The sequence below is a fragment of the Scyliorhinus canicula genome, chromosome 14 (genome assembly GCF_902713615.1).
Source record: "Scyliorhinus canicula chromosome 14, sScyCan1.1, whole genome shotgun sequence".
NCBI classification, from domain to species: domain Eukaryota; kingdom Metazoa; phylum Chordata; class Chondrichthyes; order Carcharhiniformes; family Scyliorhinidae; genus Scyliorhinus; species Scyliorhinus canicula.
The window spans coordinates 93,179,645-93,203,864 of NC_052159.1; the positions used below are offsets into that span (position 1 = coordinate 93,179,645).

Consider the following 24,220-nt stretch of genomic DNA (forward strand, 5'->3'; position numbering starts at 1 on the left):
ATCAGGATCTGACGTACAATTTTATATGAGCAGGGGAACAGTGCCCGCTTGCCTGTCAGGCCAGTTATTGAACATAGAACATACAGCGCAGAAGGAGGCCATTCGGCCCATCGAGTCTGCACCGACCCACTTAAGCCCTCACTTCTACCCAATAACCCCTCCTAACCTTTTTGGTCACTAAGGGCAATTTATCATAGCCAATCCACCTAACCTGCACGTCTTTGGACTGTGGGAGGAAACCGGAGCACCCGGAGGAAACCCCACGCAGACACGGGGAGAAGGTGCAGACTCCGCACAGACAGTGACCCAGCGGGGAATCGAACCTGGAACCCTGGCACCGTGAAGCCATAGTGCTATCCACTTGTGCTACCGTGCTGCCCTACTCATGCTGGGAGTAGATCGCCATCAAGAAGACTTCTGGGAAGGTAAATAATTTAAGTTCAATTTTGTGTCTCCTCGATTGACCGAGAGAACAGAATTAAATCAGGGTTCAGGAAGACCAATAAAAAAAACCCATGGGATTTGTCATTAAGATTGGCCAAGGTTCCATGCCCACGGATTCACTTCCCACTTTGGAACTTGTGCGTGCTATACGCCCCCTCCCACCCACTCACCCAAATGCTTCTTATAAATCAGGCTTTCTGTCTCCATATTACTGGTAAAACAGCAGTGCAGACCAGATTGAGACAATTGTTGGCCTTGGCTTCCTCTGTCATCTCTAACGTCTACTCCCAGGGGAGTACGCATGTAATGCTAATAATACCAGTTGAGCAACATTCCTGCTGATATTTTCAGATGGATCACCTGGTTATATGTTCTTTTTAATGCAGTCAGTCAAACGCTTTGAACCTCTGGGAAACTTGCCCTTTCATATTGGTACATATCCGAGCTGGATTCTCCGCCGTGGGCATGCTCCGTTTTGCGGGAAGCCGGGGGAGGGGGGAGGGGGGGGGGGGGGGGGGGGGTTCCTGGCGGTCTGGGGCTACCCCACAATGGGAAACCTCATTGAGCAGCTGGCGAAAGGGAGCATCCCGCCGGTGTGCTGAACCAGAAATCTGGCGGGACGGAGAATTCAGCTCCTCGAACATGCACCTTGTGAATTGCCTGTGCTTCAATGCTGGCTTCAAAGATTCACTTGTCATACTTTTAAACTTAAACTTTACTGTTTCAACATGAATTCAATCACCATCACTTTCTGTTCTGAGTTACCATTGTTTGTCATAAGTAGAAACCACACCATTTTAATAATTACCAACAATTACGAGCTGCATGGTGTCTGTTAAGTTAAATTTGGCCACAGAGAAACAAAACCTAACCAACATTTTAAGATGTTTGGCAAGAAACCAGAAATGAGATGGAAATATTATATACACTGAGTTATTATGACCTTGAATGCACTGTTTGAAAACATGGTGGACCAGATTCAATAGTAACTTTCAAAAAAGGAGTCCGCTACTTCCTTAACAAAGGAGCACTTGACACAGCTATGGGAAAAAGAGGGCATTTGGACTAATGTTTAACTCTTTGAACGAGCTGGAACTGGCTTGATACATAGTTACATAGAAGATAGGAGGAGACCTTTTGACCCTTCGAGCCCACTCCGCCATTCATCACGAACATGGCTGATCATCCAACTCAATAGCCTAATCCTGCTTTCTGGCCAAAGCCTTTGATCCCTTTCTCCCCAAGTGCTATATCTAGCTGCCTCTTGAATATACTCAATGATTTAGCATCAACTACTTCCTGTGATAATGAATTCCACAGCCCCACCGCTCTTTGTGTGAATAAATTTCTCCTCATCTCTGTAAGAAATGGCTTACTCTGAATCCTCAGACTGTGACCCCTGGTTCTGGACACACCCATCATTGGTAACATCTTCCCTGCATCTACCCTGTCTAATCCTGTTAGATGTGCTCAATGGTTTCCTTCTGTGCTCTGTGATTAGATATGCAAATTCATTGAGATAGATTTCAGTTTGTTACTGCATGGATCAGGTATGTTTTATTCAATGTCCTCAAAATAGTTAAAATGTAAGTTGTCAATCAAAAATACAAATTTCTTGTTGAACCAAGCTAACATAGGTAATTTTCCAATACACCTGGTGGGGTGCGGGGGGAGGGAGTGTGGCAACTAGTAAACCTTTTTTGAGCATTGAGTGCTACTGGGGGAACTCTGATTTATAAGTGCTTATTCAGGACATTGTAATTTGTGTGGGCTAAATGTCATGTGAGTGTCCCTTTAAAAAAGGTTTGGTCTTACCACATGACCTGTAGCACGGCTTCAGTGATGTCATCTGTGGGTGGAGTTGGGCTGTGGCTGTCAGGTGAGAGGGGATTTAGATCTTTCGGTTTCGGTTTGTTGCTTTGGACTGCAGGGGCGGAATTCTCCGACCCCCCGCAGGGTCGGGGAATTGCCCGGGGCCAGCGAAAATCCCGCCCCCGCCGTGGCCGGAATTCTCCACCACCCGGGAATCGGCGGGAGCGGGAATCACGCCCCGCCGATCGGCGTGCCCCCCGCGGCGATTCTCCGGCCCGTGATGGGCCGAAGTCCCGCCGCTGACAGGCCAATCCCGCCGACGTGGTTTAAACCACCTCTGGTGCCGGCGGGATTGGCGGTGCGAGCGGGCCCCCGGGATCCTGGGGGGGGCGCGGGGCGATCGGACCCCGGGGGGGGGTGCCCCCACGGTGGCCTGGCCCGCAATCGGGGCCCACCGATTGGCGGGCGGGCCAGTGCCGTGGGGGCACTCTTTTTCTTCCACCGCCGCCACGGCCTCCACCATGGCGGAGGCGGAAGAGACCCCCTCCCTACCGCGCATGCGCCGGTGGTAACTTTAAAAATAGAGTTACTTTCCAGAAGGAGTTCTGAATCTGCTGATTGGACCTGGATCAGAAGCTCAGGGAAAGGACCAGTCCCATTCAAGTGAGATTACAGTATGCTGGGCCACACATTGAAAGGGGTTTTGGTTTATTGGATTTTGTTTTTGAATTGGAACAGCTAAGGGGGATTATTTAAGGTTATATACATAGATTACTGCAGCTGTTGTGTTTTCTTTACGTTTGAACTTTCTTGTCATAAAAGTGCCTCGGAAGTCTGATGAATCACACCTGAAGTGAAAACTCTTGCGCTCATCCTAGCCAAATTCAACATAAAAGTTATAGGTCAGGTTAACTTCATAATACACTTGAGTTTCTGAGCCCTGGCGCAAAACATAAGTGTTGAACTTTTGAATTTACTCCAGGTAATTAACTCATACCAATGTTGGTATTGGTGTATGCCCCATAGGCAATCAGAAAGAACCTGAGGGAAATAAGTTTGACTAACAGCATGCTGTCAAACCTAGGCCGCAATTTAGTGGCCATATTAGCCATGGGCGCAATTCCCATAATGGCCATTATATCCCACAAGGTGCTGAAGACATGATTCTTGATGCGCATTTGATAGGAAAACAAAGTGGGATCATGCTAAAAACTGTGGCACATTGGGCTTCAGGTGGTGACATGTAGGAGGAGGTCGCACTTTGGGTAGCACCCACCAGAGTCCTTGGTTTTTGGCCTTCTTCACCTATTTTTTGAGGAGAATTGGATTGGAAACCTTTCCCGATTGAACATTGGTTATGAAAGAATGTCAAAATGGTAAAGAAAGAATACATTGAAGAAAGGTGCGAGCGCTAGTCTGCCGGCAGAATCTAGATCAGTGCAGAGGGAGGAAAGATGGTGGAGGTGGGGCCGCTCTGGTAACAATGGAACTGCTGGTGGAGGTGATGGTGGCTGAGTTCAAGAAGCAGTTTAGAAAGCATTTGGAGCGGCGTGCGTGGGAAATTCCGGACAGTTTTAAACTGTCGTTGGAAGACTCGTTGGCCCTGATGAGGAAGGTGATTGGGAGGATGTCGGAGACGGTGTGGGAGCATGGTGAGGTGTTGTAGGGGCTGGAGGCAGCAGTCTCTAGGCACAGTGACCAACTCATTTCTTTGAAAGCTGAGCTGTTGTAGGTGGAGGACTGTAATAAGGGCCTCATAGCAAAGGTCGAGGACCTGGAAAACAGGTCCTAGCAGTAGAACTTACGGATCGTAAGGCTGCCTGAGGGGATGAAGGCGCGAGGTCGATGGAGTACTTTTCGACAATGTTTGGAAGATGTAAGGGGGGGAGGGGGGGGGGTGGAGCAAGAACCCTCCCCCTTCAATCTGGATAGGGCCTATTGATCATTCCGGCTGTGCCACAGGCTAACAAACCACCAAGAGTTGTTATAGTTTGCTTTCACAGCTACCAGATGAAGGAGAAGGTGCTGCGATGGGCGAAGCAGAACAATGCGGTGAGGTGAGAAGGCAGTGGTATTTGGATATCCCAAGATGTCATGGTGGAGTTGGCAAGAAGTTGGGCAGCCTTCAGCAAGGCAAAGACAGCACTTTACAAGAGTGGAGTGTGTTGGTAGTGGTCTACCCAGCAAAATTGAGGGTCACTCACAACTTAAGAGATAATTTTTTCAAGATGGCAGAAGAGGTGGAGGCGTTCGTAAAGGCAGAGGGTTTACGGGCGACCTTGTTGTGAAAATAGTGGTGTTGGAGTGCTACGTGTTTTGTGGTTTCTTTGTATCTAGGACCATTATTTTATTTGTATTTGGGTATTGTTGAGTGGATTGGATGCTTCTCTCCCCTTTTTTCTTTTGTGGCTTTTAGGGGCGGATGTGAACATTTGAAAAGTGGGAGAGGAACAATGGTGTGGAAGGCGGGGGTGGGTGTGAAGGGTCCATTGTTTTATTGTTAATTTTTGGGTGAGGGGGACTCTGGTGGAGGGGCCACCCTGCTAGCAAACTACAGTTTGTCAGTAAACAGGAGCGAGGTGGGGGAAGGGGCTGCGGCTTGTTGATCCTGTGTGTGAATGGTATGAGGATGAGGGGGATAAAAGCGGTTTCAAGTGGAAGTGGTTGTGGGATTTATGGGAAAGAGCAGGGGGAAGGGGCAGTTTGCTGACGGTGACTGGGGGCTGTCTTTTGCTCCATTTGGGGGGTGGGGCCAGGTGACATCTTGGGTGGGAACTGGGTGGGGAAATGTTGGGAGATGGGTGCATCCCCCGTAGGGGTGCTCACTGACCCAAGGCAGTGGGGGAGGGGTGTGTGAGAGATCCCCAATTTGTTTGGTGGTATGGAACGTTGGGGGGGATTGGGGCCCGGTAAAATGGGCGATAGTTTTCGCTCATCTGAAGAATTTGAGGGCTGATGTGATGCTGTTGCAGGAGACTCATTTGCGGGTGAAGGACCAGGTAAGCCAAGTGTTACATTTGAGCTTTGACAGTAGTGTCTGAGGCATGGCAATCTTGATCAATAAAATAGTCCAGTTCCATATCAGAAGGTGGTGGCAGATTGTGGGGTAAATATGTTATGGTCTCGGGGGTGTTGGAGAGCAGGTCGGTAGTGCTGCTGAATGTGTATGCTCCAAGTTGGGACAATGTAGATTTCATGAAGAGGATGGTGGCGACTGGTCCGGATTTGGACATACATCAGTTAATGCTGGGGCAGGGGATTGGAATAGAGTCTTGGATCCAAAGGTGGACCGTTCCAAGCTGAAGTTTTTGTCCCCTTCCGGGGCAGAGCGGGGGGGTGGGGGGGTGTTGGAAGTGTTGGTGGCGTATGAGGGAAATGGGTGGGGTGGACTTGTGTAGGTTTCTGCACTCAGAGTGGGCAAGGAGTTCTCATTCTTCTTGCCAGTGCATAAGATATATTCAAGTCTTGATGTTTTTAATTATGGGGAGGTCCCTGTTGCCAGGGGTGCAGAGAGTAGAATATTCGGCAATTTTAATTTTTGATTGTGCCCTGCACCTGGTTGTTGGCAGATCTGGAGTTTTGTGTAAGGGTGGCAAGGGTGCTTGATGAGTAAAACAGGTTTAATAAAAATGGGGAGTTATAGCAGGCTTTGAAGATTGGAACCACCGGAGGATGAGTTGGTCATGGGGGTGCATTTGGAGGGGATGGAGTGTCCCACATTGGAGGGGGGGGGAGTATTTGGAGGGGGTGGAGTGACCCACATTGGAGGGGGGGGGGGAGTATTTGGAGGGGGTGGAGTGTCCCACATTGGAAAGAAGAGCATCGGGAAGGGTTAGAGGAGCCACTGGGGTGAAGGAAGTTCGGGGAGCAATCAGAAATATGCAGACGGGTAAGACGCAGAGGCTGGATGGGTTCCCGGTGGAATTTTCTAAAATGTTTGCTGACCGGCTGGTACTGTTTTTAGTGGAGACATTTGTGGACTGAGTGGCTTGGGGGCCTCTCCCGGAGGAGGTGCTGCAGGCATCTATCTCGCTCCTCCTGAAGAAGGGAAGGACCTGGTGGAAGGTTGATTTTATTATTGTATATGGATACAAAGATCCTCACAAAGATGCTGCCGTTCAGATTGAGGAGTGCCTCCCGAGCATTGTTTGGGAGGATCAAACAGGGTTTATGAAGGGTGGGCAGTTGTCTTCTAATGTGCGGCGCCCGCTGAATGTGATCCTATCCCTGCCGGAGGAGGAGCAGGAGAGGCTATTTTGCCACTGGATGTGGAAAAGGCCTTTGTTATGCTAGAGTGGAAGCATCTGTGGTTTTGGAGCAGTTTGGGTTTTGGCCCCAAGTTTGTGTTGTGGGTGAGACTGTTATACAAGGAACCTAAGACTGGTATGCGCACAAATAATATGAGCTCAAAGTATTTTCAGCTGTATAAGCGAGCTTGGTGGGTGTGCCCTATGTCCCCACACTTATTTGCATTGGTGCTAGAGCCATCATGTTGAGGAAGTCGGGTATGTGGAGGGGGACAGTGAGGGGGGGTTGGATGGAACATAGGGGGCGGGATTCTGTGATCCTGAGGCTGTGTTGACGCCGTCGTAAACGTGTTGCGTTTCTCGACAAGCCCTCAGGAGCTGAAATTCTGACCCCTACAGGGGGCAAGCACAGCACTGGAGCAACCCACGCCGCTCCAGCTGCCGATCGCCGGTGTCAGATGGGCGCTGCGGGTCTGCACTTTCTCCGCGTCAACCCCGACGCAACATGGCGTAGGGCAACAGGGGCCAGCGCGGAACAAAAGAGGCCCCCAACCCAAGAGGCCGGCCGCCGATCGGTAAGCCCTGATCGCGGGCCAGGCCGCAGCAGAGGCCCCCCCCCCGGGGTCGGACCCCCCTCTTCCCCCACCAGGCTGCCCCCGGATGCATCCACGCCAAGATCCCGCCGGGTAAGAGCAGGTAAGAGCAGGTGTGAACAGCACTGATGGGACTTGTCTTTTCTCGTGTGGCCCATCCCAGGCCGAGAATTGCCGGGAGGGCCCCGTAGAGCAGTCCCCGACCGGCACTGCCGACCGCGCCGGCACGCGTCTGTCCCCGCGATTCTCCAGCCCGGCCCCGGGGCGATAGAATCCTGCCTGGGTCGTCCCTGTATGCTGACGATCTGTTGCTGTACATTTTGAATCTGGTCCCTACAGTATGAGGCCTAATGGCGTTTTTGAAGCAGTTTGGTGCGTTCTCTGGGTATAAGTTAAACCTGGAGAAGAGTGAGTGTTTATCGGTTACCCAGCCAGAGAAAGGAGCTAATGTGGGGTGTTGCCGTTTATTTGACGGGCATTCATTTTACGAGTGCAGATAGCGTAGGATTGGGCTTGATTTCGTTAGTTAAACTTTACGAGTCTGGTGAGTAGGGTTATGGCGGACCTGCAGAGATGGGATAGCAGGCCGAGTACAATCTGTGAAGATTAATATTTTGTAACGTTTTCTGTTCCTATAGCAATGCTTACCTTTTTTGTTTCCAGAGGTATTTTTCACAGGCGTGGAGAGGCTGATTTTGTCCTTTACTTGGGTCAAGGACAAGGATGGTTGGTAAGGTTGCTGGGATTTGTCGAACGGTCGTGCAAAGGGACCGGCAGTCAGGGGGTTTGGTGTTACTGAGCTCGATCTACTATTATTGCATAGCAAACGTTGAGAACGTGTGGGGATTTAGGGACAGTGTGGGTGAGGATAGAATTGGGCTCTTGTGAGAGAATGGGGTTGCGGGTTCTGGCGACGCCTCGCTGCCATTATCTCTAGGGAAGTATTCGGGTAATCCGGTGGTGGTTGCGACATTGAACATCTGGCGTCAATTTCGGCAGCATTTTAAATTGGGTAAGATGTCAAAATGGCTGCCAATTTATGATAATCGTATGTTTGAGCCGGCAAGAGTGGATGGCAGGTTTCGGGGCTGGGTGGATAAGGGGGTGGATGGCAGGGGGGGACTTGTTCCTGGAGGGCAGTTTGCTAGTCTGAGGAGCTGTCGGAGAAGTTTGGGTTTTCGCAGGCGGTAAGCTTTAGATTTCTGCAGGTGAGGGACTTGCAAGCAAGGTTTTCCTGTCGGTTCAGGTAGTGCTGCCATCCTCATGGTTGGAAAGGGTTTTGACACTCGAGGGGGTACCTCGGGAATGCATGGGAGGATAATGACGGAGGATACTACGTTCCTGGTGGCGATTAAGGCCAAGTGGGAGGAGGGGCTGGGGTGGAATTAGAGGAGGGGTATGATATGAGGCCTTATTTAGGGTGAACACCACTTTGTCGTGTGCGAGATGGGGGGTTTCACAGCAGTTGAGGGTGTTTTGCTGAGCACACTTTTGACGAGGGATAGGTTGAGGAGGTTGTTTGAGGAGGTGGGGATAAGCATGAGTGCTGTGGGATAGGCCCCAGCAAACCATGTGAATATGTTCTGGGCCTGTCCTGAGCTGGTGAGATTTTGTGTCTCCTTCTTCAGCACCATGTCAGAGATTTGGAGCCCAGTCCCCTAGTGGCCAGATTGGGGGGGTCAGACCTGCCGGAGTTGTAAATGAGTGCGGGAGCAGATGTCTTAACCTTCGCCTCGTTGACCGCTCGCAGCTGGGTTCTGTTGGAGTGGAGGTCAGCTGCTCCACCCAGTGCTTCAGTGTGGCTGGGAGATCTCTTGGGAATTTTTGCATCTTGAGAAAGTTAAAAACGCATTAAGGCGTGCAATTGAGGGGTTCTACAAAAGATGGCGGCCTTTTATTGTTTTCTTTAAAGAGCTAGTCGGCGTCAGTTGTTCAGCGGGGGTTGATTTTCTTGTGTTTGGTTGTTTGTTTTGTTTAATGGCTTTGTATTTATTAAAAATGTTTTAAAACAAATTTTTTTAACTTTGTGGCATATTTGTGCTTACGCAAGGCTTCCCATAGTAAAATTGCAAGAGTTTTTGGCACCAAACAACCGTATGATGAAACCACTGAGTGCTGGAGCTCATACACTGAAAGGTTTAAATACTTTGTCCAGGCAAGCAGAATTTTGGCGGACGTAATAGTTCCAACCTTCCTGTGCGCAATGGGGGACTCCTGCGAAGTCTGGTGTAACCAGGGATAAAAACCTGTGGTGAGATATTGCAGGGTCATCTCTCACCTAAACCCTTAGTCATCACTGAGAGGTTCAGGTTCCACAAGGTGAATCAGTCACGCAACTTGTAGATACTTTGAAGAAATTAGCTGAATGCTATGAATTTGGAGATGTCTTGAAAGCCGCCGCTAGAGACCGACTAGAAAAACCTACATCTTCACTTCAAAACGTAAAACAACTTTGATAATTTCTGGGCTTACTTTTTTTTTAACAAACTTAAAGTACCCAATTTTTTTTTTTCAGTTAAGGGGCAATTTAGTGTGGCCAATTCACCTACCCTGCACATCTTTTTGTGTTGTGGGGGTGAGACCCACCCAGACACGGGGAGAATGTGAGAACTCCACAAATAGTTAGCTGGGGCCGGGAGCAAACCCCGGTCCTCGGCGCAGTGAGGCAGTAGTGCTAACCACTGTGCTGCCCCTATTTTGGAGCTTATTAAACTATTATGGAATGTTTGCCCTAATCTAGGTGAAGGGCAACTGAGGGAAGATGGCGGTGATTGCACCTTTTTCTGGAGAGGAAACCCGAGGATCAGCCCAGGACACATGGAATTGGTTTCGCCAACAAGAAGCAACTCATCAACCAACTCTCGGAGCTCCCCCACAATTCTCATGGCGTTAGACCATCTTCTGGATGGCTGGCAGTTCAAGGCACCGCGGAGGAGTTGTGAACCCTAGTCAGGATTCAGGAGCCTTTTGAAAATTAAGTTTGAAAAGTCTTACCTATGCGCCGTCCAAGCCCATTCACCCAGTACAAAATAAATTAACCAGATAAAAACAATGGTGAGGGAATATGCTGAGGAGAAAGAAAACCCATTCAAAAATCTGCTGAGAAAAAAAAACTGCTGCTCTTACAACGTATAAAAGTGTCAGTGGGACATAGCCATTCATAGCATCAATACCAGAAGCTATCCCTCATGCCACACCTCTTAGTCATGTTCAAATATACATATGGATATTGATAAACCAGCACTAAGAAATAATAACTATTATAAGCTAATAAAGCTGCCAGTTAATCAAATAAAATATTCCACTTCTACCTGCTAAACCAGAAGCCCTGCTGAGATAATCCATATGTGAAAAACCTGCTTTGCCGAAAAGACTCATTGTGAATGCTTGACTGAGCTCCAGGCCTTACAAGTGGATTAATACGGCAAAGTTTCTGCTTTGGCAGGTGGATGTGGAGGGAATTGAGGGGGTATGGAGAGTGGGTGGAAAGTAAAGGGGTGTGAGAGGGTGAGGGCTAAAGGCCTAACAACATTTAAAACAACTGTGATGAAGTCCTAGAAATCCAAGGTGGGCCTTCTAACCAGTCCTCTTTGGCACTTCCTTACTTCCACGGTTGGCAGTCCAAACTTAATTCTGCCCCTTCCTCCCCAGAGTTAAAAGTACTTCTGATGGTAATTTTTTAAATCAAACTGGGTCTGTCAAGTTGTGAATCTTCAGGACTCGAGCTGCCTACCTCGGTAGTGAAAATGGGGCCCTTTAACTGGCATTTTTAGTGATTTACCAAATTCCTCTTAAAAATGCAAGGAGTCCTGATACTTCAAGTGCAGCTCATGATTAATTTGAAAAGAATATTGCATGAATATTAAGATTACATAAGACCAGGAGTAGGTCATTTACCAACTCAACCCTATCCTGCCATTCACATAGATCATGGCTGATCTGAATGTTAATTCTATTTTCCTGTCTTGTTTCTATATCCCTTAATATCTTTGGCTCTCGGAAGCCTCTAGTAATTCAGTTGATATGTAGGATTGAAATGATCAGAAACATTACGTATAAAATCAGGGCAACATCCAGATCCAATTCTCCAGCACAATCACCAACTTTTTTTAATTGACCTTGCTTCAACAATATTTGAGGGGAAAATAATTTAATATTTCCAGTGCTTTCCGATACTACCCCTGAATGACCCAACTCTAACTTCAAGGTCATGGCCTCCTGTTCCGGACACCTCCGCCAGAGGAAATAGTTCCTTTACATCTCATCTATCAAATTCTTCAATCAACTCTAATTCCCAAGCATTATCATCCCTAACGTTCTATAGTCAAAGGATTATAAGTCTATGCAGATGTGCAGCTTAGGTGGATTTGCCATGCTAAATTGTTCCTTAGTGTGCAGGTTAGATGGGGTTACCGGGGATAGGACGGAAGTGGGCCTAGGTAGAATGCTCTTTCAGAGGGTCGGTGCAGACTTGATGGGCCAAATGGCCTCCTCTTGCCCTTTAGGGATCCTATGATTCTAAGATAAAATTTGCATTTATTTATTTATTTAATTGAAATTCATTTTTTCCAATTAAGGGGCAATTAAGTGTGGCCAATCCACCTTCCCCTCACATCTTTGGGTTGTAGGGGTGAAACCCATGCAAACACGGGTGAATGTGCAAACTCCAAACGGACAGTGAGCCAGAGCCGGGATCGAACCTAGGACCTCGGCGCTGTGAGGCAGCAGTGCTAACCAGGACACCACCTTGGTGGGACATGTCAGTGGACAGACGCCTGGGTCACCTTCTGCTATACCTGCTCCACATACCTGCTATAGCACATCAGGTTGATGCAGAAACATCCAAGGGAACGACTGGTCAGAGGGCTGCCCAATCCCAGGGACCAGCTTCCCCATAAGACATCTTGGACCTCTAGTTATCCTGCCACTAATGCAGATGTAAATTTAGAGCCAGAATTTACATTGGGAGGTGTCAACAACGTCCCACCTGCAAGTACAGCTGGAGGAGTTCAATCGCCTTCAGGTGCAGGAAATGTTGCCGACAATATGTGGCACCTAAGCCAACACAGAAAAGAGGCTAGAAATCAAAAGCCATGTGTGAGGATTGCCAAGGCTGGGGTCACTCTGTATGGTTGAGGCACAGGACAAGAGAGTCCAGCTGCAGGCAGACATATCCTAGGCGTAAATAGACATTGTTGCAGTGCTCCAGAGTTTGGCTCATTTACAAATGGTCATGGCTGAGGGTATCAAGAGCTGGTCGCTGTGGAACAATTACCAGTCACAAGAGGTACATGTCGGAGGCAGTGAGGGACGCGGCACAGTCACAGAGGGACATATCTGAGGCACTGATGGACATGGCCCACTTGCTGAACATGGAAGCTGAACATTAAACTGTTGACCACCCCCCCAAACAAAAGTCAAGGAACTCATCAGAGATTGGAGAACTGTGAAATCCCTCTTTGACCCCAAGGCAAACTTCAAAAGATTCTTCATCCTCAAAGGTATTCAGAAAATGAGAATAAGATCTAGGGAACTATTCCAATTGAACCAGGATCTGCTCCTGCTGCAGTTGATAGTGGTTGATGTCAAGGAGGATCTCCAAAAGGTAAAGAGTCAGCAGGCCTTTCTCTTTTCCCCTCCAAGGTCATCATCTGGTCCAGTGTCCACTCTGTGGAGCAGGATGAGACGTTCTTGTGTTTCTTCATCCAAAGGGTACATAGAGAGAGAAACCATTGTGATCAGCATCCTGAAGGAGGAAGGTCATTGTAGCCTGACATAATAAAGATCAGCAAATCGTTTTCTGCTGGGCTGTATGTGGATAAGCCCACTGATAACATGGTCTTCCAGTGCAGAGAGCTGTTGATAACCAGTGTTGCTGGCCAGCACATTCCGAACGCTATGTGCCGAGGGGCACACTGAAGCTTGGGGCAGCCACTGCAAAGGTTCAATGGGAAAAGGCCACTGGCTAAGGCCCTCTCACCATTGTAAACAGAGGAGCCGGAAGCCAGGAAAACTCCTTGCAGTAGCACCAGAGGATGTTGGATATGAAATATAAATGCAAACAGTAAATATAAAGAGATTCTGGTATTGTCTTTAAAGTGCATGGTATTGTGGGTAGTGCCTGGAGGTGGATAGAAAGCTGTTTAGCAGACAGGAAGCAAAACATTGGAATAAATGGGTCTTTTTCTGATTTCAGGCAATGACTAGTGGGGTACCGCTGGGATCCCAACTGTTCACATTATATATTAATGATTTGGATGAGGGAACAAAGTCTCCAAATTTCAGATGATAAAAAGTTGGGTGGGAGGCTGAGCTGTGAGGAGGATGCAGAAATGCTTCAGCTGGATTTGGATAGGTTGAGTCAGTGGGAACAGGAATGGCAGATGCAGTATAATGTGGTTAAATGTGAGGTTATCCACTTCGGTAGCAAAAATCAGAATGCAGATTATTATTTGAATGGGTGTAAATTGAGAGAAATGTCAGCGAGACCTTGGTGTCTTTGTGCATCTGTCGCTAAAAGTAAGCGCGCAGGTACAGCAGGCAGTAAAGAAGGCAAATGGTGTGCCGACCTTCATAGCTCAAGGATTTGTATATAAGAATAGTGATGTTTTACTACAGTTGTATAGGGCATTGGTGAGGCCATACCTGGAGTACTGTGTGCTGTTTTGGTATCCTTATCTGAGAAAGGATGTTCTTGCTATCGAGGGAGTGCAGCGAAGGTTTACCAGGCTGATTCCTGAGATGGCGGATCTGTCATATAAGGAGAGACAAAATTGGTTAGGATTATTTGCATTGGAGTTTAGAAGAATGACAGGGGATCTCATAGAAATGTACAAAATTTTAACAGGATTAGACAGGGTAGATTTAGAAAGAATGTTTCCAATGGTGGGGAGGTCCAGAACTAGGGGTCATAGTTTGGGGATAAGGGGTAAACCTTTTAGGATTGAGGTGAGGAAAAATGTCTTCACCCAGAGAGTGGTGAATCTGTGTAATCCACTACCACAGAAAGTAGTTGAGAACAAAACGTTGTGTAATTTCAAGCAGGAATTAGATATAGCTCTTGGGGCTAAAGGGATTGGGGGGGGGGGGGGGGGGGCTGGATCAGGGTATTGAACTTGATGATCAGCCATGATCATAATGAATAGTGGAGCAGGCTCAAAGGGCTGAATGGCCTCCTCCTGTTTCTATTTTCTATGTTTCTATAACCTGAAATGACAAGTGTAGTGAGATACCTCATATAGTGTACTGAAAAGAGCTGCATTGCCCTTCACGAAACATCAAATCGGAACTGTTATTTATGTAAAGTACTTTTACAAAATTTATGAATATGATAATTATAAACTAATATTTTCCTGCATTAGCCTAATTGTTATTATTGATTTTTTAAATACAGGTTTTTCCATATGTTCTCCTGCTGGTAGCGATCCTTATGTATGTTCCAGCCTTATTCTGGCAATTCACAGCAGCACCTCAGCTTTATGGAGAATTGACTTTCATAATAGAAGAGCTTGATAAGGCCTACAACCGTGGAATCAGATTAGCACAGCACATTGTCAGCACCAGTGGATTTGATCCTAACAGCTGTTTCCAATCCTTTGGGGAACAGAGCGGGTATGTAGATAAGCAGATTGTTCGTTGTATATTTGTGTGGTTGTAAGTGCTGCAGATATCCCAAGCCTCTAGATTCTGCACCAGATTTATTAGCTATGTTCAATAAATCACACAGAATAGTGGGAGGATAAAGTCATATTATTTCTATATGGCTACAGTAACTACCGTTCATTTCATGTAAAATTGTATGTGAGCAAAAGATTAGCCTGTTTCCTGACTTTATTTTGTTTTTAAAAAGGGTTTTGTGCCCCTTTCATAGTTACAACACAAACCAAAAGGAGAGAGTGGAGATTTTGTAATGTGCGATTTTGTTGGCAGGATCAAAAGCAGAAGCAGCCAATTACGGCACAGTAGTAATGATGATTACTCAAATCACTAATGAGCCAATAAACAAGAATGAGGGGAATAAAAGTACCCAGTCACTTGCAGCATGCTATGGGCGGGGTTTTCCAGCCCTTCCTGCCAGCGATTCGACCAATGGGGACCCCCTGCCATAGCTTCTCCAGCGGTGGAAGGTACGGACAATGGGAAACTCCGTTCAACGTGGTGAGACTGGAAGATCCCACCGTTGGCTAATAGCAGGGCGCCTCCGCTGTCACAAAACGTGCCACGGGCTGGGGGGGGGGGGCGGAAGGAGTGGGGGGGGGGGGGGAGATCATCCAATATTTCTGTACACTACCCATGGACTGGATTCTCATCTCTCTTGGAGGGCAGTGGTCGTAAAGCCCACCGTTCTGACCTTACAATGATGCTGACCCATTTTTCTTGCTCGGGTTTGTTTGGTATGCCGTGTGGTCTCCAGCAGATTCCCATCGCCAAGGTGGAACCTGCTGCTGCCAAGGAGGAAAATTGTGGCTGTTCCGCAATGGGACTGCTAGAAGAGGTGGTCGGATCTAAAGAGACAGAAGAGTCCTGCAGAAAAATTCCTTCAAATTTTTTGTAAACCTTCGGAAAATTTAATGTTGGTGCGGTAGTTTTGGGCCTTACTCCGTGATGTTGCCTGACTTTCCTCCTTCCAAGCCCAGAGTCACTGATAGCAATCGTAAAACCTGAGGTTCTGCCTTGGCTGAAACCATATGACCCAGCAGGCCTTTGGAATCTAACCTAAACTTTAGGTTATAGCATTTAAAAATCTTTCCCATACAGTTCAATTACTTACTGTTTTGTTATATGGATATTATTCGCAGGTCAGATGTATTCTGTTCTCTAGAATTATTTTTAATTTTGCACTAATTAGAAACTTGTTAAATTATCCAAATCCTTCATTCCCATGAGCATTGGGAGCAGCACGGTAGCAAAGTGGTTAGCACAGTTGCTTAACAGCGCCAGGGCCCCAGGTTCAATTCCCGGCTTGGGTCACTGGGTCATTGTTTGCACGTTCTCCCCGTGTCTGTGTGGGTTTCTTCCAGGTGCTCCGATTTCCTCCCACAGTCCAAAGATGTGCAGGTTAGGTGGATTGGCCATGATACATTGCCCTTCGTGTCCAAAAAAGGTTAGACTGGGTTACGGGGATAGGGTCGAGGTGTGGGGTTTAAGTGGGGTGCTCTTTCCAAAGGCCTATGCAGACTCGATAGGCCGAATTGTCTCCTTCAGCACTGTAAATTCTATGTTCTCCCCATGTTTGCGTGGGTTTCCTCCGGGTGCTCCGACTTTCTCCCACCATCCAAAGATGTGCAGGTTAGGTGGATTGGCCATGCTAAATTTCCCTTAGTGTCCAAAAGGGTTAGGTGGGGTTATGGGGATAGGGTGGTGAAGGGTGCTCTTTCTCAGGGTCAGTGCAGAATCGATGGCACGAATGGCCTCCTTCTGCATTGTAAATTCTATGTCTATGATAGATGTTAAGTTGAACTTTCTTATTTTCCTGGAGGATGAGGAGGAAAAAATTATATATTTCTCTTCTTTTAAAATAGTTTTTGGGAGCGTGTCACCTGATGCTCTGTTGACTTAAGTATTTTGCTCCCCAAACAAAGTTGCATTTTGTTTTGATCCCCATTAAGACCAACAAATTTAAACAAGAGATTTGAATTCCCTGTGACTGACTGAAAGGATCACACTACAAGATATCAACTTTTAAGACTTTTATTGCAACAAATGAACGAAACCAACATCAACTGATCACTACTTGTTAGGTAACTAATACTTAAATTACAGAAAAGATATCCCCCCTTTAATTTTGTTTTTTCCAATGAAAAGTCCCTTGCTAATTATCAGAAAGTAAGACCCACTTTGGTGATTCTTCCACGCCCCGCCCATACCAGGATAAGTCTTTCAACTTCCTTAGATTGCAACGTGATGCATCTCCTTCACCAGACACCATATATCCTCCTGTATTTCTACTTTCAGCTTGGATAAGGAGCATACTCTCCTTTCTGTTGACCACACTAGCTGCAGTCCTCTGACTCTCCCGCTGTGAAACCTCTTTTCTCTCCAAAACCCTGAAAGACTGTTCACAATCAGCACAGCTGCTCTTACCTTTGTTTCAGGTGTGAATATTTTACATTTTCCTCCTTATTAAGTCTCAACCTCGACCTCTCTGTTCCCATAGTAACCGCACCAGCTGGCCTGTTGCTGGCGGAACACATTACTCCGTTCATTAAACAATATTACCTTGAATTAAAGAGACAGCCCTAGGGCAGCACGGTAGCACAATGGGTAGCACCGTTCCTTCACAGATCCAGGGTCCCAGGTTCGATTTCCGGATTGGGTCACTGTCTGTGTGTAGTCTGTACATTCTCCCCGTGTCTGCATGGGTTTCTCCGGATGCCCCGGTTTCCTCCAACAGGTCCTGAAAGACGTGCTATTAGGTGATTTGGACATTCTGACTTCTCCCTCTGTGTACCCGAACAGGCGCCGGAATGTGGCGGCTCGGGGGCTTTTCACAGTAAATTCATTGCCTTGTTAATGTAAGTCTACATGTGACAATAAAGATTATTATTATTAAAGCATAAAATCTTATAAATCTCATAATAAAATCTCACATTCATAGCAAAATGATGAAAGTAATATGCACAAAACCTGAAAGAAACAATATGGCACATTATACGTTCTTTTCATTGAATGTTCTTTCTTTAACTGTAGTGCCAAGGAGAAAAGGGAGAATTTTTTCCAGTTCCCAATCGTGGAACGTTACTTGAAATCAAAAGAAGACACCTGGAGTATGTTGGCACTTTATCTTATTCGCAAAGGCCTTGCTCTCACATTTCTTGTACTTGCCTGCATCTACTTGGGATATTACATCACTCTGACCTCTCTCACAGATGAATTTAGATGCTCAGTCAAAACAGGCATTTTGGGGAACGAAACAAGTATACCGGAATTCTTTCAATGCAAACTCATTTCAGTTGGAATTTTTCAGCTCCTAAGTATTGTCAACATTGTCGTATATATCCTCCTTATACCAGTCGCAGTGTACAGTATGATTTTTCCTTTAAGAAAGAACTACACTTTTCTTAAAGTGTATGAACTTCTGCCACAGTTTGAGGTGATGAACATTACCAAAGGCTATTGGAATGATTTGAATCTGTACCTTCTCTTTTTGGAAGAAAATATCAGTGAAATAAAATCCCATAAATGCCTCAAAGTACTAGAACACATAAAAGGAAAAGGAACATCAGAACTATCGATGATGGATGCAATGATGCCTTTAATAGCCCTTGGACAAGTCAAGTCAGATACAATAGATGGTTTGGCCAAGAGAAAGAAAGCTGAACAGAAAAACGACCCCAATATGGACACGAATGCAACACAACTAAGAGGTAAGGTTTTTTTTTTGTTGAAAATAAACTTGAAATCCAATTTCTTGTACTTTTTACACACTTGGATTAACTACCGGGTTTAAAATTGTGCATTTGTCGATGGCAGTTAATGTAAATAATGATCGAGCAGTTTCTGTAACAGATAACTGATTCACAACTCCAGTGTTACACCTGATCTTTGCTTCCATCAATATCTCCAATAATACATTCTAATGATTTCAGTCTCGAGTGCTCTAACAAAACCATCCTTCAGCCCCACCTCTACTTCCACTGCTACTCAAATTCAACTGGGTTGTCTCTGTCCTCTTGAAGTCTATCACTATTCTCCCCCAACGTTCACTCCCCTAACGTTCACAACGCTGCCAAGTTTTGTGCTATCTGTGAATTTTGAAATGGTGCCCTGCGCACCCAAGTCAGTGTCATCTCCCTGGTGCCAGGGTCCAGGATGTGTTTGAATGGGTAGTGGGCATCCTGAAGGGGGAGGGCAAACAGGCAGAGGTCATGGTAAATATTGGTACCAACGACATAGGCAGGAAGGAGGATGAGGTCCTGCAGCAGGAGTTCAGGGAGCTAGGCAGAAAGTTAAAAGACAGGACCTCTAGGGTTGTAATCTCGGGATTACTCCCTGTGCCACGTGCCAGTGAGGCTAGAAATAGGAAACTAGAGCAGCTAAACACGTGGCTAAACAGCTGGTGTAGGAGGGAGGGTTTCAGTTAGTTGGACCACTGGGAGCTCTTCCGGGGAAGGTGTGACCTGTATAAGAAAGACGGGATGCATCTAAACCGGAGAGACAAATATCTGGCCGCGAGGTTTGCTAGTGTCACACGGGAGGGTTTAAACTAGTATGGCAGGGGGGTGGGCACCGGAGCAATAGGTCAGAAGGTGAAAGCATTGAGGGAGAACTAGGGAATAGGGCCAGTATGGCTCTGAGACAGAGCAGACAGGGAGATGTTGCTGAAAACAGCGGGACTGGTGGCCTGAAGTGCATATGTTTTAATGCAAGAAGTATAACAAGTAAGGCAGATGAACTTAGACCTTGGATTAGCACTTGGAACTATGATGTTGTTGCCATTACAGAGACCTGGTTGAGGGAAGGACAGGATTGGCAGCTAAACGTTCCAGGATTCAGATGTTTCAGGCGGGATAGAAGGGGAGGTAAAAAGGGTGAAGGAGTTGCACTACTGGTTAGGGCGGGAGGACACCTCAGAAGGCAGTGATGCTATATGGGTAGAGGTCAGGAATAAGAAGGCTGCAGTCACAATGTTGGGGGTTTACTACAGGCCTCCCAACAGCCAGCGGGAGATAGAGGAGCAGATAGGTAGACAGATTTTGGAAACGAGTAAAAGCAACAGGTTTGTTGTGATGGGAGACTTTAACTTCCCCAATATTGACTGGGACTCACTTAATGCTAGGGGTTTGGACGGGGCAGAGTTTGTAATATGTAGATAGTCCAACTAGGGAAGGGGCTGTACTGGACCTGATATTGGGATGATAGTAACGTTTAAGGGGCATCTTGACAAATACATGAATAGGATGGGAATAGAGGGATACGGAACCCGGTAGTGTAGAAGATTTTAGTTTAGACGGGCAGCATGGCCGGTGCAGGCTTGGAGGGCCGAAGGGCCTGTTCCTGTGCTGTACTTTTCTTTGTTCTTTGTCATTCCTTCCTATTCATGTATTTGTCAAGACGCCCTTTAAACGTCACTATCGTCCCTGCTTCCACCACCCACTCCGGCAGCGAGTATCTGGCACCCACTACCCTCTGTGTAAAAAAAACTTGCCTTGTACATCTCCTCTAAACCTTGCCCCTCGTACTTTAAAGCTATGCCTCCTAGTAATTGACCCCTCTACCCTGGGAAAAAGTCTCTGACTATCCACTCTGTCTATGCCCCTCAAAATTTTGTAGACCTCTATCAAGTCGCCCCTCAACCTCCGACTTTTCAGTGAGAACAAACCGAGTTTATTCAATGTCTCCTCATGGCTAATGCCCTCCATACCAGGCAACATCCTGGTAAATCTCTTCTATACCCTCTCCAAAGCCTCCACATCCTTCTGGTAGTGTGGCAACCAGAATTGAACACTATACTCCAAGTGTAGCCTAACTAAGGTTCTATACAGCTGCAACACGACTTGCCAATTTTTATACTCAATGCCCCGGCCAATGAAGGCAAGCATGCCATATGCCTCCTTGACTACCTTCTCCACCTGTGTTGCCTCTTTCAGTGACCTGTGTACCTGTACACCTAGATCTCTTTGACTGTCAATACTCTTGAGGGTTCTACCATTCACTGCATACTGAATTTTGTGATGGATTCAAAATGTTTTCCAACAACCTGGTAAAATCCCCAAGACTGAAATAATGTAAAGGGCATCCTCTGCTGGTTTCCTAGGTTTATTACAAATAAACCTCAGAACCTGGTCATGTGGAAAATATTCTGGAGCCGAGAACACAAAAGAGTTACATCCAAGCGACATTTAAAACCGAGAAACCCAAAACCTATTGAGTGGTGAAAAGGGTGAATGAAACCCCCTCCCCCCCAAAAAAAAGTAATCGTACATTTGAAAAAACGTAACCTGAATTTTGTTCATTATGGAGATGAGTAAACCAGCTCTTTTTGCAATTGTTTTCAGTTATAACTAAATCAGTTTCTGTAGAAGATGGGATCAGATCTACCGATGAAGAAAGAGATGAGACCATGGCTCTGCGACAGAGACTTCTGGAAGCTCAGACTTGCAGTTCGGACTGTTAAACATGGAATTTAATAACTTGCATTCTGTTCCCAAAGACAAATAATAGACCTTAATTTACAACAGTATTAGCAAGCTGTATACTGTAGTCGGCCAGTGGGCTATAAATTTACAACATTAAGTTTCTTCAATTTAAATTGTTTGTTACCTGGAAAAGTACTCATTCTTTAAACAGGTACTTTCCTTTTTAATTTGTATTTCTCACGTTTTTCTAAGTAAATATCAGTATTTTAGCAAGAATGTTGAGTAAACTCAAACATAGAATGTAGATTGACAGACCTGGTTGAAATTAATCAGGTAACCCAAAACTTGACTCTATTGAGTTGATGTCTCTTTTAAAATATATATATTTATTTGTGCTAAAGATATTGAAATAGTTTGCTTGGTGGGACAAAACTTAAGTATTACTGAAAGAAGAGGCATGCTGTCAAAGTTTTTCATCTTGCACTCATCAGGATAGACACAAGAATGTCAAATTTCAACGGGAACAACAATTCATACTGCGTGAATAAAGGACAGTGATTGGTTGGCAAGTTAACTCTGGTCAAGGCGTTGCCATGGAAAATGCACCAGGAACGGGATATTTTGACCATACATTCCAATGACATATTAAACAGCAGAGGCAAAGTACTGATCATACTCAACCAACCTATCCTTCCAAAACGCAGAACATAATGTCTAATGTTAAATGTGATTCCACGATTGGACAGGGCTTGTCGAATAATCCTGAGTGTGCTAAGAATTATATAACAATAATTTAAGATTATCAGTCAGGCTCACAATGTGGCTCACTTACGTTGGCTAGAAACTATAGATTCATACTCAGGGATTTATCCTCTGCAGGCCAAAGGAAAATGTCCAGGCATTGCACCTTTTTGAATTAAACAAAAGCATGGAGGACAATTGTCCCTCAGTGCAGGCTCATGGCAGCAACTCAGCCAATCAGAGGCTACTCGCCAACTAATCAGCACCTTTTCTTCATGCAGTATAAATTTTTGCTCCCTTTCAAATTTGGCATTCTTGTGTCTATCTTGATGAGTGCAAGATGGAAAACTTCAGCAGATTGGAATAATGTCATTTTCATTATCTCTTATTGGAGATACAGTTGGGGGTATTGTATTGATAGCAACTCTTTGGCTCAGTGGTAGAATCCTCATATCTGAATCAGAAGGTATAGGGTTGAAGCTTGAGTCAAGGTAGCCTTAACTAGGAGAGACTGGAATATGGTTTCTGTCATTGCAGTATTTATTTGATTCTAGATTTCCCCCACCCCTCCCACACTAAGTCGTAAAGTGTAAATGAGGAAGTTTAGCCTTGTTTGCATTCGAGGAGAAGATTCTCTGATGATAAAAACCATGAGTGAGACGATGGTACGCCAACTCGGCTATTCTTTCCCAGGAGGTGGCTCAAGAATCTCGTGTGTGAGATTTGAGTTAGGATCTGCTCTTGGGAAGAGCATTACAGGTGGAGTGTATTGATACCGACACAGAAACTTTATATTTATTTTAGAACAGTTAAACATGGATGCTGCCTAACATTGACCTGAAAGGAGGATTTGATGGGAAATGCTCTCAATGTCAAGTTTATTAAAACGATCATTTGTCCAGTTATGGAATATAGAAAAATCTTCCAATGTATTTCATTCACACTCACCATCTTTACCACCCATGCTGTCAGATGTTTTGAGATTTGACCAACATACATTAGCCAGATAAAAACAAATTACTGCGGAGTGCTGGAATCTGAAACAAACGCAGAAAACACTGGACAATCTCAGCAGGTCTGATAGCCTCTGAGGAGAGAGAAGGGAGCTAACGTTTCGAATCTGGAAGACGCTTTGTCAAAGCATTAGCCAGAGTTTTCTGCTGTTGTCTTTGTTAGCCTGTCGTTTTTTTTATCCATTTCAGCAAGTAGTTACAATATTGCAGTAGGGAGTACAGATGTGGAAAACCCCGACTAGAAAATTCTAGTGGAATTTCCCATGATGGAGAATAATGACTTTCAAATGTGTCTGGGTTCAGGTATTGGAGTCAAATACTGGAGCCAATATTAGAACAAAGAACAAAGAAAAGTACAGCACAGGAACAGGCCCATCGACCCTCCAAGCCTGTGCCGACCATGCTGCCCGTCTAAACTGAAATCTTCTGCACTTCCGGGGTCCGCATCCCTCTATTCCCATCCTATTCATGTATTTGTCAAGATGCCCCTTAAATGTCACTATTGGCCCTACTTCCACCACCTCCTCCGGCAGTGAGTTCCAGGCACCCACTACCTTCTGTGTAAAAAAACTTGCCTCGTAGATCTCCTCTAAACCTTACCCCTCGCACCTTAAACCTATGCCCCTAATTGACCCCTCAACCCTGGGAAAAAGCGTCTGACTATCCACTCAGGTTGCCCCTGAACCTCCGTCGTTCCAGTGAGAACAAACCGAGTTTATTCAACCTCTCCTCATAGCTAACGCCCTCCATACCAGGCAACATCCTGGTAAATCTCTTCGGCACCCTCTCTAAAGCCTCCACATCCTTCTGGTAGTGTGGTGACCAGAATTGAACACTATACTCCAAGTGTGGCCTATCTAAGGTTCTATACAGCTGCAACATGACTTGCCAATTTTTATACGCAATGCCCCGGCCAATGAAGGCAAGCATGCCATATGCCTCCTTGACTACCTTCTCCACCTGTGTTGCCCCTTTCAGTGACCTGTGGACCTGTACACCTAGATCTCTCTGACTGTCAATACTCTTGAGGGTTCTACCATTCACTATATATTGTAATGATTTTCAGACAAGCTGGCAAACTAGGACCTTCCCATGACTGATTCTCTCACATTTAAGACTAAAATCTGAAAATGCTGAATAAACAATGCAGGTGAAGCCAGTTCGAAACTTTCAAATTATCCTGCAAGACCTGTGTAATAGCAGGGGTCCTATAAATTCAAAAGTTTTGTTTTTCATTTTGTATTTTTCAAAATTGAGGGGCTATCATTGTCGAACTCTCATGAATGTTTAAT

At 45.9% G+C, this 24,220-nt stretch overlaps 1 protein-coding gene across 1 annotated transcript in view; it reads left to right on the plus strand.

Annotated features, from left to right (window-relative positions):
- Positions 1 to 23,361, plus strand: part of LOC119977494 (pannexin-1-like) — a 70,278-nt gene extending 46,917 nt beyond the window's left edge. Inside the window, 3 exon segments of the mRNA XM_038818526.1 lie at positions 14,490 to 14,707; positions 17,786 to 18,462; positions 21,094 to 23,361. Of these exon segments, the coding sequence (XP_038674454.1) occupies positions 14,490 to 14,707; positions 17,786 to 18,462; positions 21,094 to 21,212 (1,014 nt within the window). The 3' untranslated portion in view covers positions 21,213 to 23,361.
- Positions 23,362 to 24,220: the final 859 nt, after the last annotated feature.